Source organism: Mus caroli, chromosome 12, assembly GCF_900094665.2.
Source record: "Mus caroli chromosome 12, CAROLI_EIJ_v1.1, whole genome shotgun sequence".
Classification (NCBI taxonomy): Eukaryota; Metazoa; Chordata; class Mammalia; order Rodentia; family Muridae; genus Mus; species Mus caroli.
This window is the reverse complement of record NC_034581.1, coordinates 17,780,682-17,798,661: the sequence shown is the minus strand read 5'-3', so window position 1 is coordinate 17,798,661 and position 17,980 is coordinate 17,780,682. Positions and strand designations below refer to the sequence as shown.

The following is a 17,980-nucleotide window of genomic DNA, read 5'->3' as shown; positions in this document are numbered from 1 at the left end:
AAAAAAAAAAAAAGAAAGAAAGAAAATTCTAGTGGGAGGAAGTATGTATCATTTAGCATGTTGTTTAGCTAGCCCCCCCTTCCTTTTTCCCTCTCTTCCTCCTTCTCTCCTTCCTTACCTCTTACAGTAGCCCAACCTGGCCTCCAATGCACTGTTGTCCCATCCTGCATGAATCCCATGTGAAGTTCTGCACCTGGCTAAGTTTGATTTTTATTTTGTTTCTATAAGAAGGAAAAGGAAATTGCCTTGCCTTGCCTTTCCTTTTTCCTTTCTTTTCCTTTTTCCTTGCCTTTCCTTTTTCCTTTCTTTTCCTTTTTTCCTTGCCTTTCCTTTTTCCTTGCCTTCCCCTTCCCCTTCCCCTTCCTTTCCTTGAGATAAGGTTTCTCTGTGTAGCCCCAGCTGCCCTGGAACTCATTCTGTAGACCAGGCTGGCCTAGAGCTCAGATATCTGCCTGACTCCCAGTTGCTGGGATTAATGTGTATGCCACCATGCTCATCTAACTTTCCTTGGTTATTTGTTTTTTGAGACAGGGTCTCACTAGGTAGCCTAGGCTGACCCACAGCTCATGACAATTCTCTTGTCTCAGTTGCCTGACCACAGAGATTGTAGACTCTTGCTTCTTTCCTAAATAAATTTAGGTTAAATTATGCAGAGGGGAAGTGGGTGTCAGGTTACCTGACCTGTCTCTCCTCTTGGGAAGACTGAGGTGCTTGGCCTTTTCAGGATTGTTTCTTGTTTGCAGAGCTCTCATCTAACAAGGTAAAGGCTATGCTGATGAAGGGTATGATTTTTTTTTATTGTCAACCATGCATAGGTTATTGTTTGATAATCTTTCTTTTGTATTTATGTATTGGTATATGTGTATGCATCCTATACACACATGGAGGTCAGAAGATAACCTATGGGAGTTGGTGCTCTCCATGTGTGGGTCACAGGGATCTAGTTCAAGTCATCAGGCTTGGTGACGAGGGTCTTTAGGCTGAAAGACCCACAAAGTGAGAACTCCCCCATGTTCTGACTCAGGAGAGGCCACACCCCAAATCACTCACAAGAAACGGTTTGGCCTTGATGCAAACCACAAGAGAACTTTTTATTCCAGGCACGCTCTGGGGCCCACAGTTGTACAACACACGGGTAGTGTACCGTGGACCCCGAGTAGCTGGGAAAGGGGATATTTAAAGGAAAAAACCACAACCCAAGGGGGTAGGGAGGGCGTTATTGGAAAATATCAGTGAATACCAGTGAAAAATCACAAGGGAGTACTAAAAATCACAAGTGGAGACTCCCTGCTTCTCAAGATTGTTCTCAAGATTTTAATCTAAGTTTTGTGGTCAGCCAGGTCCTGGAACAAGGTCACTGAACCGGCTAACCTACATTCTTGGTGCTAGGGCGTCTGAATTTTTCCTGGTCTTTCAAGGCCTGCTGATTAATTTTCCTAGCCCTGAAACATATTTTTGATAATAAAAACACTTTTCTTTTCCCCCAAGGTGAGCCTGACTCTAGGGTTCTAGCCCACATAGGAGATGATGATGTTACAGTGAGAATCAACACAGATGGGGCAGAATATAACATAGAGGTAAGTCTACAAATACAGGGTTGTATTTGAGGGGTATGAGTTTGAGAGAGGGTCTCTTACAGCCCGTGCTGACCTCTAACTGGCTGTTATAGCTAAGGTTGGCCTTGAACTCCAGAGCTTTCGCTTCCCTTTGGAGTTGTCTTTCATTCAGCAGCTTGTCTTTCTAGTTGATACAGAGCTTCTTAGTTGTTTAAGATGCAAAGCAGGTCAGCCCTGCAGTCTCACCTAGGAGGCTCAGGCAGGAAGATTGCTGTGGCTGTGAGTTCTCTGCTTAGCACTCAGGAAGCATCACTGTAAGGTCCTGAACCAGTTTGAGCTACATAGGGAGACTCCAGGGTGCTTTAAGAAACCTGAACCTAAATGCTGCAGTTATGCCACCGTGCCTTGTTTTGGTGCTAGTAAGTGAGCCCTGGGCCTCTTCATGCTCCCCAAGAGCTTAGCATGCACTCATTACTATACACACCAAGTATGGGTAGCCATATTGTTCTTCCTGCAGAACTGGGTTCAGAAAATACATAGTTTGTCATCATATGTTTTTCAGCTAACAATATAACTATGAAAATCTTTTCGGGTTAATAAATATAGATCTAAATGGAGTTTGTTTTAGTGAAGGCTCCCTAGTAGGTCATTGTTTAACCAGTCCTCTGTTATATGATCAATTATTGTGCTTTAATTTCTTGAAATAGAAATCTCTAGCATGAACAGCATTGAACACACTTTTGGGTAGATATGTTTAATTGAGATGGTCTGGGGGACCAGTCTTAGGTCTCCATTGTTCGGTTGTTTCCTTTTGTTTTTGAGATTGAGTCTTCCTGTGGCTCTGTAGGAGGCCACTTTGCCTTTGTTAGGGCTTAAGCATTCTCAGCAGCTTGTGTGAGGGTTCATTTCTCTACAGTCTCACATTAATGGGCATTAAGTAGTGACTTAGTCATTTTCTTATATATCATAACTCTGTAGATAAAGTCCTTCTTACGTTCTTCACAGCTGAGACCAGTATATTTACAGAAACCTTGGCTTTGAGGAATGGAAGCAGCCCTTTTGACTTGTGAACCCTTTGGAGCACATGGGTTGTATTTCTGTGATCTGGTCCCGTGTTCTGAATGCAGATTCTTCTAGCATCATTGTTTCTGGTGCTGGGGCTTGGCATCACGGATTAGAACAAACAAAGGGCTGCTTTCTTAGAAACCAATAGAAGGCTTAGGCGTATTGTTAGGAGTTTTCAGTCATCTCTTTTAAAGAAAGTTTTTGCTGTATGTAAAACCCGTCATGTCATGTCACTGCCGCGTAACCACTGTAGCAATACTGGAGTAGAGGAGGAATTACAGAAACATTTTAAATGGGTTTATGGAAAAGGAAAGACTTGTTCTTTAGTAGTTTTTACAGAAATATGCATAAAATAATGAATAGTTGTAAATTTATTTGCAGTATAGAAACTGTAAGATTAAACAAGCAATTTATTCTATAAGAAACAATATTATCTAAGAACAAAGAGTGTTGTGAGAATTTTATTTAATGTTTAGAAGGTGGTCTTGGGTTTTTTGTTTTTGTTTTTGTTTTTCATTTCATCATCTGTGTTTTCCTTTTTTTAGCCACTTTGGAGGTTTGTCAATGATACTAAAGATAAACGAATGCTGGTGTATAAGTCTGAAGATATCAAGGATTTTTCACGTTTGCAGTCTCCAAAAGTATGTGGTTATTTAAATGCAGATAGTGAAGAGCTGCTTCCAAAAGGGCTCATAGACAGAGAGCCATCTGAAGGTAAGACTTAAAAATATATTTCAGGTATGACATATGCACATCATACTGTTTCTGGCAGGGTGTTTGTTAATTGTTAAAAATAGCATGATTATTAAATGTATTTTTTTAAAGATTTATTTATTTTATGTATCTGAGTACACTGTAGCTGTCTTCAGACACACCAGAAGAGGGTGTCAGATCTCATTATGGATAGTTGTGAGCCATCATGTGGTTACTGGGAATTGAACACAGGACCTCTGGAAGAGCAGTCAGTGCTCTTAACTACTGAGCCATCTCTCCAGCCCCATGATAATTAAATAAATCAAATGTTTGGTCTGAAAATACAGTTTTGTTACAGAAATTCTCAATTCTTTTTCTGATCAGTAATAGTTGAAAATATGCCGGGAGTGGTGGTGCACTCCTTTAATCCCAGCACTTGGGAGGCAGAGGCAGAGGCAGGCGAATTTCTGAGTTCCAGGCCAGCCTGGTCTATAGAATGAGTTCCAGGACAGCCAGGGCTACACAGCAAAACCCTGTCTCGGTGGCGCAGGCATTTAACCAGCATTTGGGAGGCAGAGGCAGGTGGATTTCTGAGTTCCAGGCCAGCTTGGTCTACAGAGTGAGTTCCAGGACAGCCAGGGCTATTACAAAGAAACCCTGTTTTGGGGGGGGGGCGCGCGGAGGGGGGGGAAGAGACTAAGGAAGGAGACAGGGAAATGATCTAAGGGAAATTCTGTACTTTGTAGACCTTCAAAAACAGCAAAATGCTATTTCTTTTTTTTTTTTTAAAGATTTATTTAATTATTATATGTGAGTACACTGTAGCTGTCTTCAGACACTCCAGAACAGGGCATCACATTTCGTTACGGATGGTTGTGAGCTACCATGTGGCTGCTGGGAATTGAACTCAGGACCTTCTGAAGAGCAGTCGTCGCTCTTAACCACTGATCTATTTCACCAGTCCAAAATGCTATTTCTGAAAAGTGATCTTTAGAGCTTGTAAGAGATTAGTCAAGTGGCAAGAGAACCCTGTGGTGTTTTTGTGTTTGTTTTTATACAATTCAAGAACACCTTTGTAGGGGTGATACCACTCACAGTGGCCTGGGTCCTCTCATAAAATTGTTAATTAAAAAAAAAAAATGCTCCACATACTTGCCTACAAGCCAGTCTCATGGAAGTAGTTTTTCAGTTGAAGTTTCCTCTTCTCATATGATTCTCTAGCGAGTGTCAAGTTGACAGAGTGGCTAGCCCACTGTACGTTGAGTATGTCTGTGAATGTTTCTGTATATAGCTATTTATGGGTATTCACATGGGTATGTGTGCATGTCTGCACACTCCATAAACACACTTTTGCTTGTGAGTAGAGGTAAACATTAAATAGCCTGTTTGTATCAGGGAGCTGAGAAGATTGCGTCCCTATGTTGGTGAGCTTAGAGATGCCTCCAAATACCCTGGGTGGCTTATATTTTGATTATTTTAAACAAGGTCTGCTTTGCAGCACACTATGGCCTTCAACTCTCCATCCTCTTGCCTCAGCTTCTGAAGTGCTGGGATTACCTGTGCCATCTCACTTGGCTCAGCATTACTGAAGTTTTTTTTTTCGTTTTCCGAGACAGGGTTTCTCTGTGTAGCCCTGGCTNCTCGAACTCAGAAATCCGCCTGCCTCTGCCTCCCGAGTGCTGGGATTAAAGGTGTGCGCCACCACGCCCGGCTATTACTGAAATTTTAATGTACAATTACCTTCATTTTTTTTTAAATTTTATTTTTCTAACTTTATTTTTGATTAATTTATAGACTTCTAAAAGAAATGATCAATGGCTTTATTGCCTAGTGATGATTATCTTACTATATTAAACATATACGAGGGCTGGAGAAATGGCTCAGTGGTTAAGAGTGCTGACTGTTCTTCCGAAGGTTGAGAGTTCAAATCCCAGCAACCACATGATGGCTCACAACTATCTGAAATGAGATTTGATGCCCTCTTCTGGGTGAGAAGAAAAAGTGTCTGAAGATAGCTACAGTGTACTTATATATGATAAATAAATAAATCTAATTACTTTTTACTTCCTGTCTTCTTCCCAAATTTTTTTTTTTTTATTGAGTCAGGGTTTCTCTGTATAGCCCTGGCTGTCCTGGAACTCATTCTGTAGACCAGGCTGGCCTCAAACTCAGAAATATGCCTGCCTCTGCCTCCCAAGTGCTGGGATTAAAGGTGTGTGCCACCATGCCTGCTCTCCCAATTTTTTTATTCCTCCTTCTCCTCCTCCTCCTCCTCCTTTTCAAGATACCATTAAGGACAGATGTCATGAGTATTACCTTCATTCTTGGGGGGCAGAGGCAGTAGGATCAGAAGTTGAAGGACATCCTTGACTGCATAGGGATTTGAGATCAGCCAAGGCTGTAATAGACCCTGTCTCCATCCCTTCCCCTTGAAAAAAAAGAAGATACTTTTAATACTATTAAGCTTAAATAATGTTTCAGAAAAATATTAGAACTAAATGTTACTATAAAAAAATCCTCCCTGTTTTGATGAATTTTAATTTAATAGTGCATACAAATTCATATAGAGTTTGTTCGCCGAGTGAAGAGACGAGCTGAACCTAACCCTTTGAAGAATACCTGTAAATTACTGGTGGTAGCAGATCATCGATTTTATAAATACATGGGCCGTGGAGAAGAGAGCACCACTACAAATTACTTAGTAAGTATTTGATGATGTACAGGTTAATTTAGCAAGTCATTTATGTGGGTAAATGAATCCTATTAAGAGAAGGCTGCAGTGATTTACAAGCAGGCCTGCCCCAGATACTGTTAATCCACGTTGCTTTCAGGGCCATTTGCTAGGATTTTACGTTTCTATACAGAAACTATAGTTTCAAAACTATGAGAAAGCATTCTGGTTTAAAATTACTATTTTCTATAATTAGACATGAGCTCTTTACAAACGTTAGTATCACATGCACAGATTTATACTTGAGGATAAAAAATGTATATTTGTGAGAACTTGTGTTTGGTTTCTGCTTGTATCTATTCCACAGATATTTGTTATTGTCGAGTTACAGAGATAATCTTAGGATAGAATATGAAATAAGTGAGACCCTCATAGCCACAGTTAACACTAGGGCAGAGATAGGAAGGAAAGATTAAAGTTTAATATCTATCGTTCTGGGGAGCAAGGGCCCTTGCACTGAGCTGTATCCCCAGCCTGACAGGGAACTTTTAGCATCAGCAACTAAAAATTTAAAGTCAAGAAAATGATTTTCCCTGGAATTGTTTTGTTTCTCAGTATTACCCCATTCATCTTGGTAACTTGGCACTGATTAAAATGTTGTCATTGAGGGAATAGAAGTGAAGGCAGCTATTCATGGACAGCAGCCTGATGCAGCAAAGACAGCTTTCTTATTGCCGTCTTTCCATTCTCTCCATTTTATTCCAGCTCTTCCTCAGCCTTCTTTCCTTTCCTTCTGTCTTGGATGAATAGGAGAATAGTGGGAGTCATTGTAATTCTTGTTCGTAAGCAAGAGAGTCTTTCTTAAAAATCCTTATCTGGGGTTTGTATTAAAGGACTCCTTGTATTTTACTTCTTATTGTATACCATGAATGTGAGCATACTGTGAGGTTCACTTTTTCAAAGTGCATTTCTCACTGCTACTTAAAGCAAGGAACTGTCCCTTCATAGCTGGAACAAGCCTACTAGCCCATTGTTTTGAATAGATACTCTTCTTTGAGAAAAGATAAATCGTTTATTTTTCTGATGTAGTAATTATGCTCTACTGCTGTCATGGGAACATAAATGATTATGCACACACACACATGTCGCCATACATGTGAAGACCATGCACATACATGCACGTGTTTCTCCCCCAGGCAAAAAGACGGAAAATAAAAAGGCAGTCATCACCATTTTCCCTGTTCTAGGGCCACATTTCAGGCACTCAGGGCAGAGTGACGACTGACTGCTTTTTAGAGTTTTTGGTAAATCAGTGACTCTTTATTTCCTTCTTTTCTTTCCTTTCCTTTCCTTTCCTTTCCTTTCCTTTCCTTTCCTTTCCTTTCCTTTCCTTTCCTGTTCTTCTTCTTCTTCTTCTTCTTTTTTTTTTTTGGTTTTTTGGTTTTTCGAGAGACTCTTTATTTTCATAGTTGGCTGGGATGTCAGTATTTAAGATGCCTGAGGTTAGGGTAGACAGTAACAGTCTTTTTGTAGCAGCATTTGGCTCTAGGGGTAACTTCTTGATACACCCCTCAGTGGTAAAGATTGGTTTCTCAATGCTAATTTTCATAATCTTGGATTTTTCTCCACTGGATGTCTATTCTAGTAGGTTTTACTACATTGCAAAGAGTGGCAGAGTTCTGAATAACTTCACCTTTTCTATCCACAGATAGAGCTAATAGACCGAGTTGATGACATATACCGGAACACGTCGTGGGATAATGCAGGGTTTAAAGGGTATGGAGTGCAGATAGAGCAGGTACTCATCAGCAGTAGGTCATGAGGTCGCATGTGTAAAGATATTTCTTCCCAAACCCAAAACCTTCCTGAACATTAACCATAAACATTCTCATTTTGTGAAAAATTTTTTATGGTAAATTGTGTTTTGTTTTGGTATTTAATATTAGTTGATAAAGTTTCTGTCTTGAGGGTTATTTTAGGAATGAAACCTCTTAATGCTGTTATATTCCTGTTAATTATTGTCTGTTAACATTATCTGTTAATTACCGTTTTTCATGTCCTGTAGTGTGTTCTTTTTCTTCTGATCATGTGTCAGACTTTGGTTAGAATTCTAGTACATAAACCAGCAGTGACAGGATATTCTCATTAAAGGGGTTCTGATGGAATCCTACAGTTTTGAATTTGTAGAAATTTACTCAAGAATACAATGCAGGGGAAGTGCTTATATATGGCAGTAGATGTCTTCTCTCCTTCTGATCCTCAGTGGATATGGATGCTCTTAGTGCTACACTAGAACCATCACAGTTATTCTAGATAGAAATTGACTTCGGTGGTTTGGAAATTGATGACTGCTTTGGAAAATAAATACTTTGATATAATTTTCAGGTTCTTTGTATTAAAACATATAGTCTTACAGGTTATATTGTATAAAATTGATAGATTAAAAAAAACAAAGGCAAAGTCCAAAAAGAAAAAAAATCACTTACTTGACCTTCACACCTATAATTCTAGTTCTTGGCAGGCAGAGGCAGGAGGATCTCTGTAAGTTCCAGGCAGTCTGCTTTACATAGTGAGTTCTGGATCAGTCAGGATTTATCTTTCCAAAGATGATATGTCATGGGTGTGTATTGTGCATGTGCGCCTGTATTTAACATTCTTGCACTAACAATAACAGTATGCAATATGCTGTACACTCTTGTCCCTGTGGCTTTTTATTTTATGTTTTGTTAGATACTATTCCCTATTGATAATGTAAAGCAAACTTAGTGGTTTAAAATCACTACACTATGTTCAGGTTTTTAGGGATTAGTAAATAGTTCCTTTTTGTCTTAGGAAGTTGGAAATAATCGAGGAACATGGTAATATAGGAAACAGAAATGCCAGTTTCTTTAATCCATTGAGGATGAATTGGAGGGTGTAACTTAGGTGTGCAGTCTTGTTGGGCGTCCAGTTACTTCTTATCAGAATTGACCTTGACCTTCTCCTTACACTTACCATAAAATCAGTGCAGACAGAAGGGAGGCCCTAACCCCTTCCCAAGGACTGTGATCAAAAACCTTTATTCCTTTCTTCTTAATTAAACTAACTTAGTTCCTTAGTTTAATAGGAATTTGTCTTAAACACACATGCAAGGGGAAACTCCTTTTTTTTTTTTTTTTTTTTTTTTTTTTTTCGAGACAGGGTTTCTCTGTATAGCCCTGGCTGTCCTGGAACTCACTTTGTAGACCAGGCTGGTCTCGAACTCAGAAATCCGCCTGCCTCTGCCTCCCGAGTGCTGGGATTANAGGNGNGAGCGACCACGCCCGGCTCCTTTTTTTTTTTTGTTTTTTTTTTTTTTTTTTTTTTTTTTTTTTTTTCGAGACAGGGTTTCTCTGTATAGCCCTGGCTGTCCTGGAACTCACTTTGTAGACCAGGCTGGNCTCGAACTCAGAAATNCGCCTGCCTCTGCCTCCCGAGTGCTGGGATTAAAGGTGTGAGCGACCACGCCCGGCCATTTTTTTTTCAATAGTCTCCTATACTATGGTACAAAAGTGGTGTTCATCCCAACCCTTCGTTTTTAAATTATTGGCTATAATTGTAATAAATATCTTAGTTTCATATAATCCAAGTTCTCGGTTTTTTTTCAAATGTGGAGGTTGTGAGAATATAGTATATTTATAACTTTATAAATAATTCATTGACATGTTTTTTTATATCATGTTTTTCAGTTTGTTTTGGGCAATAAATATATGAGCTAAACAATTTCGGTTGCAAAATATTTTTTATGGGAGTAGATATGTGTGTGTGTGTGTGTGTGTGTGTGTACGTGCGCGCGCGCACGCGCACGCATGCTTGCGCGTGTATGTATTATGGCTTGTGTGTTTAGTTTTTGAGTCAGGCAAAAACCCAGATTGCTCTTGAACTGTAGTGATGTCCCGTCTCCACCTACTAAGTGCTAGAGTTATATAGATGCTGATTTATTTATTTTTGGATATAAAGTTATGGAAGGTTATGAGCTTGCAGACTGAATGCTGGGAATCAGACCTGAGTCTGAAAACATCCCGAAACACACTAGTACATCAGGCTAGCCTTAAACTCATATCTACCTGCCTCTGGCTTTGGAGTTCTGGGCTAGAGGTGTGTGGCACAACACCTGGCCAGATGATATTGTTTGTTTGTGTGTTTGTTTTGAAATGATGAAATAGTGTAGTAGGTGTCTTAGGATGTTTTGGGATTGTTCTAAGTATGTTCTCTCTTAAGTATAGATTCGAATTCTCAAGTCTCCACAAGAGGTAAAACCTGGTGAAAGACACTTCAATATGGCAAAAAGTTTCCCAAACGAAGAGAAGGATGCTTGGGATGTGAAGACGTTATTAGAGGTAGGTCATGTTCTGCACAGTTCTTTTAATATTTGACACATACATGTATTTATACTAGTGAAGGAACATGGTAGAAACCTTAATGTCTTTGAGCATCTAATTAGGCACAGTGGCCCTTCTCTGGAAATGGACATGAATCATCATTATGTAGACTTTTATACTGTTTTGTACCTCAGGTCTCTGAAACTTAACCACAAGTCTTTCAGGGCAATACTTACCAAAGAACACGTATTGGCCAGTATGAATATAACTTGCGATCTATAGAGATGTAAATGTAAACATTTTATTTTCATTCTGGCCATGAATTTGTTAGCATCCTTGTGTGCCTTCTTACTTTAGTGTACTACTACACAATTCCAGTGTCTGTGCATATTACTGCTTTATAGTAAATTGGCTTACTGTAGTGGGATGTGAGCTAATTTCTTGTTGCTGCTGTAAGAAATGACTACAAATTTAGCAGCTTGAAATATCTCAGTGGGTGTTTTGTTTTGTTTCTTAATTTTGTAGTTTCAATGTATTGGTCCAGGTGAGTGTATATGAATTTCTTGCTTATGCACACACAAGAACAAGATTAAGTCTCAAACTTGAATGAAATTAAAGGCTGTTAGCATTTTCCCCCAGATGGAGATGGTGTGGAGTGTTTATAATACTGGCGTGTGTGATTCAGTCTGCCCACTGCCCTCCCTCTGTGAGAGGGAGGCTGAGATAGATAGTATCTTTTTGCTTAATTTTGTAGGTGATGCTTGGTTTTCGAGACAGGGTTTCTCTGTGTAGCCCTGGCTGTCCTAGAACTTGCTCTGTAGACCAGGCTGGCCTTGAACTCAGAGATCCTCCTGCCTCTGAGTGCTGGGATTAAAGGCCTGCATATCATTTGCTTTTGAGATAAGTCTCAGCAAACTGCTGTTAGCAGAGTACCGCAGCCTGAGAGGCACTTATTTTGAGAAGCCACTGGCACTTACTTTGTCATCGTTCTGGAAACCAGAAATACAAGGTTGATTTCTCCTCGGGCCTCTCTTTAGCATCTGATGTCTTCCTTTGTGTGTGTCTCTGTCCTGATCTTATGAAGACAGGCAGTGCTGGAAATGCAGTTCTAGTGTGGGACATCCTGAGGTTGTGTTCATGTGGGCCTGGGTTTGGATCCTAGCAGTGCAAACAAATGAATTAACAAGCATTCCCTCAGAATAGCAGCAGCCCATACTAGTGTTTATTGTTACACAGTAAAAACATAAACATTTGGGCCAGGTGTGGTGGCACACGCCTTTAATCCCAGCATTTGAGAGGCAGAGGCAGAGGCAGGCGGATTTCTGAGTTCAAGGCCAGCCTGGTCTACAGAGTGAGTTCCAGGACAGCCAGGGCTTCACAGAGAAACCCTGTCTGGAAAAAAACAACAAAAAAATCAAAATACAAGCATTCCCCCAAAGTAGCTTTCATAAGGGAACAGGTGGTTGCCTTAATTAGGGCCTGTGAATATGACCTTACTTGCTTTGGTAAAAGACACTGTCTTTACAGCTGCATTCTAAGTTAGTCAGGGCCAGAACATCAATGTATGAGCTTTGATATGACTACAGATTGGCAAGAGTAGGGTAAGCCTGAGCAACCAGACCTCCTGAGTTCCGAGCCTCCCGAGTGCTGGGATTAAAGGCGTGTGCCACCACGCTCGGCGTGCGCTTTTTTAATAAACTTATTTACAACTTTCTTGGATTATAAAGAATTTTAAATTCAAACAAAAATCTTTCCCTGCCCAAATAATTAGAAATAACCCCTACATAGCACTCTTGAAATACTTCGATATACTGTAGCATGGGCTGCAGTCTTTTTGGAATTGGGGCTGCTTGAGTCCTGATGCAGTCTCTGTGGGAGAGCAGTGCTTTCATTCTGAGTAGATGAATGGTGCCTGAGTGCTGCCCACCACCGCATGACCACTGTGCTTCCTACCTGCCCAGTTAGGTGTGAGCCCCAGGGAAAGCATTGGTGTAGCAAGCTATTGTAGGTGCTGGTGCTGAGCTGCAGCTGTTCTGTAATGGTGAGGTGCCCTTGAATCTGGCATGATGACAAGCTAACGAAGATCTCCCTCTTTTTAAAGCAATTTAGCTTTGATATAGCTGAAGAAGCATCTAAAGTCTGCCTGGCTCATCTTTTCACATACCAGGATTTTGATATGGGAACTCTTGGATTAGCTTATGTTGGTTCTCCCAGAGCAAACAGTCATGGAGGGGTTTGTCCAAAAGGTAAGTATATCATTGCACTCTCATGACACTGAGAGACGAAAGAGAAAGTTGACTGGGTTATGTTTCAGTTCTGAGTTTAAAAGGCAGTTTTTGTCTGTTTCCTTTTTCTTTTAGCTTATTACAACCCAACTGTGAAGAAAAACATCTATTTAAATAGTGGTCTGACTAGTACTAAAAATTATGGTAAAACTATTCTCACAAAGGTATGTTTTTTGATTTTCTTTAAAAACTTTATTAAAAAATAGTGTGTGTACACACCACAGGCACACAAGCATGGGCCCTGACAGATACCAGAAGGGGATGTTGGAATTGCTGGAGCTGGAGTTAGAGAAGGTGGTTGTGAACCATCTGATACCAGTGCTGGGACTGACCATGCAGCCTCTGGAAGAGTAGCCAGGGCTTTTTTTTTTTTTTTTTAAAGATTTATTTATTTATTACATGTAAGTACACTGTAGCTGTCTTCAGACACTCCAGAAGAGGGCGCCAGATCTCGTTACGGATGGTTGTGAGCCACCATGTGGTTGCTGGGATTAGAACTCTGGACCTTCGGAAGAGCAGNNGGGTGCTCTTACCCACTGAGCCATCTCTCCAGCCCCTAGCCAGGGCTTTTAACTACTGAGCCAACTCTTCAGCCTCTGTTTTTGTTTTTAAACAGGACAGATTTGGAATCTATTGCATTAGTATGCTGGTTACATATTTACAGTGGTATCTTTGTCAATAGTAATGTGTACTTGGTGGACAATGTGACTGTGTGCTCTGCCCTTAGCAGTTAAGGCGCTGCTCTGTTGTCTGCTGGTCTTCATAGGCTGTTAAAGGGTATGAGTCCCTAGCCTTTGTTTGTGACCATTTTTCCTCATAGATTGTTCTATCTTGTTTTGGAGTCTGGAGATGTAGCTCCGCTAGTAGAATGCTGGCCTAGCATATACCATGTAACACCAAGGAGAGTGATGCACGCTTATAATCCTACCCATGGGAGGGTGGAGGCAGGGGGATCAACATTTCAAGATTGTTCTCAGCTCCATAGTAAATTCAAGGCCAGCTCAGGATACTTGAGACCTATCTCAAAAAACAAAACAAAGAAAACAAGAAACCCTGTTTTTGTGTAGATAGATCTGTTCAAGTGTATTTTGCTATAAATAATAGAAAATACAGTAACCATTAGTGGCCTAAATAGGGGCTTATTTTTCTGAATTATGGTAGCTGAGTCAGTCTTCTCCAGGTATACACTGGGGCATTCAGAGTTCTCTCAGTTTGGGTCTCTCTGGTTTTCCTTTAGCCTTTCTCAGCACAAGTCCTCTGTCCTCATGCTGCAGCCTCAAAGGGACAAGGTCCTTCTCGTCTCTGATGAGGAAAGCAGGAAGAAGAGACTAGAGCTTCTGTAGGTTGTCCTTCTACCAACGCTGTCTCCAAGCCTCGCCCATTGGTTTCTGGTTATGCCTCCCTGGGCACTAGTTGGCAACATGAGTGCCCATAGCACCAGGGCAGGAAGGTATCTACTTTAGCTGAATATGTTGCTGCTCAGTACAGAATTAGGGCACTTTAAAAATAAGAGAGCTGGGCATGATGATGCCCACCTTTAATCTGAACATTCGGGAGGGAGAGGCCTCAAACTCAAAGAGTTTGGTCTAGTGAGTTCCTGCTAGGACTATGTACAGATCTTGTTTCAAAAAACCAAGTATATTTAAAATGGGGAGAGTAGGTATTGGTAGGAAAAAATAGTATATGATACACTGGTATGTTGACTCTGAGCTTAAAATTGACTACGTGGGGCTGGAAAGCTGGCTCAACAGTTAAGACTGCTTCGTGGTCTTCACGGGGCCTTTGTTTGGTTCCTAGCACCAGGGATCCAACACCCTCTTCTAGCCTCCCCAGGCACTGGACTCACTAACATATCCACCCAGAGACTGAGTGTACATAACTAAAATCAATCCTCTCTATTATTATTATTATTATCATTATTATCGTTTTGTTTATTTGCTTGTTTGTTTTTTGAGACAAGGTTTCTCTATGTGGTCCTTTCTGTCTGTCCTGGATCTTGCTCTATAGACCAGGCTGGCCTCAAACTCAGAAATCCACTGGGATCAAAGGCATGTGCCACCACCACCCGGCTTTTTAAATTTTCTTCCCTCCTTTGTGGAGCAGTTGGGACTCTTTAATCGAGATACTTTTGTCCTTATGCAAAATGCTTACTTTTTTGTTTAATGTGCTTATTTTGGTGAGACAGTCTCACTTGACTTTGAGATTCACTTGTCTCAGTCTCCTGAGTGCTGGAATTGCAGGCACAGAGCAAGAAGCCCAGTTTAAAGGTATTCTTATGGGGCTGGAGAGATGCCTCAGTGTTTTCAGAGCAATGACTGCTCTTCCAGAGGTCCAGAGTTCAAGTCCCAGCAGCCACATGGTGGCTTACAACCATCTGTAATGGGATCCAATGTCCTCTTCTGGTGTGTCTGAAGACAGCCATAGTGTACTTGAATACATAAAATAAATAAATAAAAAGGATTCATTAAAAAAAAAATTACCCAAATTGTTTTTTTAAAAAGTGTTCTTGTGTTATTCCTAGATAACTTTGTGTGTGTGTGTTTCATCCTCCACTGTGTGTCACTCGAGTAGCCTTAATGTCCTAAGCCAGTGCAGTCCTTCTGCCTCCCAAGTACTGTAGGGTAGGCTGGATAGCTTGTCTGTTCTGTTGGGGGCTTAGTTAAAGCAGGTATTTGATCCTAGGGTTATAATTCCTAGCAAATTATCTGTTGCTTCCGAATGCTTTGTCTTGCTTTCTATTTGTCTTCTTGTTGTTTCCTACATGTGTGTTTTAACTTGTTCACTGTCCTTGACCTTTGGTTTTGGTTATAGCAGTCTCTTCACATCCCCATTCTGTATAGCTCTGTTCTTCCATGCTTGTTGTAATTTTTTAAAAAGATTTAATTATTTTATGTATATGAGTACATTATTGCTCTCTTCAGACACACCAGAAGAGGGCATTGGATCCCATTACAGATGATTGGGAGCTACCATGTGGTTACTGAGACTTGAGGTCTTAATCACTGAGCCATCTCTCCAGCCCCTTAACTTTTTTTTTTAATATAAAAACTTGTATTTTTTTTGTTCTACTTTAAAAGTTTTGTTGGCATCTGTCAGCTCTTGCCCTCTACCCTTGTTCTCTGTCTCCTCCTTATTCCTGAAGGAGGAGAAGTAAGGGTGGTATTCATTCTTGAACTGAAGCATCCTGTTACTGTTTTCCACTCCCAAGAAATGTTAAAGGCCTTGGGACAGTTGAGATGGCTCAGAAGGTAAAACAGCCTAAGCTGGATCCCTGCAAGGCGTGGGTTTGCGTATTGGGAGGAGAGTTGCCACTGTTGATGGAAGATGGAAACAGAAACCATACAGGCGTTGGGCTTCTAGCCCCTCCGCCCCGCACCCTCTTAACTCCCCCTCCCTATTTGTGCATGTGGCAGTCAGGGGTCAACTTTGGGGGTGGCTTCTCATGCTCCATTCACCTTATTTTTGTTTTTTAACTAATGAACGTATTGTTTATATGTGTGCATATGTGCCCACGTGAGTTTATGGACACAGAGGAGCCTTCATTTTTGATCTCCTGGAACTAGAGTTAACAGGTGGTTGCACCTAAACTCTGCAAGTGCAGTGACACTCTTAAACACTGCGTCATTCCACTCCAACCCCGAATTATATTTATTGAGGACTGGGAGATGGCTTAGCAGGTAGATACCATACAGAACAACTCTGACCTCACATTCATTGTGCCGCACGCCCCCCCTCCCCCCGTACAAATAAGTGTAAAAAGTTTTTTATGTGGGGTATGTGATAGGTGTATGTGGCCATTTATGGGAATAATTCTTATTCCATTTGGTCTGAAAAATATAACCTGGGCCCAACTGGGCAAAAATAACTGATGATTACATACGCTCTTTCCCTGATCCTTAAGGAAGCTGACCTGGTTACAACTCATGAATTGGGACACAATTTTGGAGCAGAACATGACCCTGATGGACTAGCAGAATGTGCCCCAAATGAGGACCAAGGAGGAAAGTATGTCATGTATCCCATAGCTGTGAGTGGTGACCATGAGAATAATAAGGTATGTGTGTTTTGATTGTTTTCAGTGGTAGGAAAGAAGGTGATGCCATGTTAACAGAAAGGGGGCTCAGGAAAGTATCAATCCCTAACTGTTTCCCTAGAGGTGGAACTGTCAAATACTGAACCTCATCTTAAGGGTGCTTTTAGCTGTCATTTGGAAGTTTTGTAAAGATTAATCACATGTAAGTTTGGGTCCCTACACTAGTGATTTTGTCAGAGTCCTACTTTTGAGGGTGTTTAGCTCAGCCTTAAAAATGACCTGACAGTTTTTTTTTTTTTTTTTTTTTTTTTGGTTTTTTCGAGACAGGGTTTCTCTGTATAGCTCTGGCTGTCCTGGAACTCACTTTGTAGACCAGGCTGNGAACTCACTTTGTAGACCAGGCTGGCCTCGAACTCAGAAATCCACCTGCCTCTGCCTCCCAAGTGCTGGGATTAAAGGCGTGCGCCACCACCGCCGCCCGGCTGACCTGACAGTTTTAATTACAATATGACTCATTTAATTTAGCAGTACTTCACAGTGTGCTGCCACCACCCTTCCTCCTAGTCCCCTTCCTCTTCCTCCCTCCCTTCTGTACTAGGGATTAAATGTGCCTTAATAAAACTCTTAAAAACAACTAATAAAGATGGACAAGAAAATGGGTCAATACAGAAAACTGTGAAGCCATGTGGAAGCTGGTGAGGGGCGTGAGCATCAGTGAGACTGTTGTCTCTTCACTGCATGCTTGGACGCTTCTCCAGTAGACTATACAACACCCAGTGAGGGAAAAGTCCCATGTGGCTTCCGCTCTGGATCTCTCTGATTGTGAGGATACTGCCAGATGGGGACTGTGTAACTTTACACTCTGCTGCAAGGGAAAGCACATGGTGCTACTTCTCCTTCTGCGGAAATCCCCATGGCCTGTGAGAGCCTGCTAGTGGGAGTGGAGTGTGGGGAGAACTGTTTTTTTGGGGGATGCTGAGCTGTCAGTGAAGCACAGTTTGTTTTGTCCTGCATCTATCACATTTAGTACATATTTTCTCCTAACAGTTTAGTTTTCCGAACTGGTATCTCCTCCTCCTTATGAAAAAATACTATGCATCTTCTATGCTTTAAATTGTTTTCAAATACTTTTTTTACATTTATTTATTTGTGGACGTCATGTGTATGCCATGACGTGTGGAGCTCAGAGGACAGCTTTGGGTGGGGGTGGGGGGGGGTCTTTCCTTTTATCTGGGGATTGTGCTTGTCAGGTTGGCAGCAGGGTCCTTTTACCTGCAGAGGCCCTTAATTAATTAATCTCTTCCTTTCTTGTTTTGTCCTCCCCTCCCCTCCCCTCC

At 41.1% G+C, this 17,980-nt stretch overlaps 1 protein-coding gene across 1 annotated transcript in view; it reads left to right on the top strand.

The window, feature by feature from the left end:
* The window catches only part of Adam17 (ADAM metallopeptidase domain 17), a 50,200-nt gene that overhangs the window by 20,159 nt on the left and 12,061 nt on the right, over positions 1 to 17,980 (top strand). The window contains exons 4-11 of the mRNA XM_021178582.2: positions 1,489 to 1,577; positions 3,167 to 3,335; positions 5,882 to 6,015; positions 7,694 to 7,783; positions 10,230 to 10,343; positions 12,427 to 12,571; positions 12,686 to 12,774; positions 16,512 to 16,664. Coding sequence (XP_021034241.1) covers positions 1,489 to 1,577; positions 3,167 to 3,335; positions 5,882 to 6,015; positions 7,694 to 7,783; positions 10,230 to 10,343; positions 12,427 to 12,571; positions 12,686 to 12,774; positions 16,512 to 16,664 — 983 coding nt within the window. The remainder of the gene's footprint in view (positions 1 to 1,488; positions 1,578 to 3,166; positions 3,336 to 5,881; positions 6,016 to 7,693; positions 7,784 to 10,229; positions 10,344 to 12,426; positions 12,572 to 12,685; positions 12,775 to 16,511; positions 16,665 to 17,980) is intronic.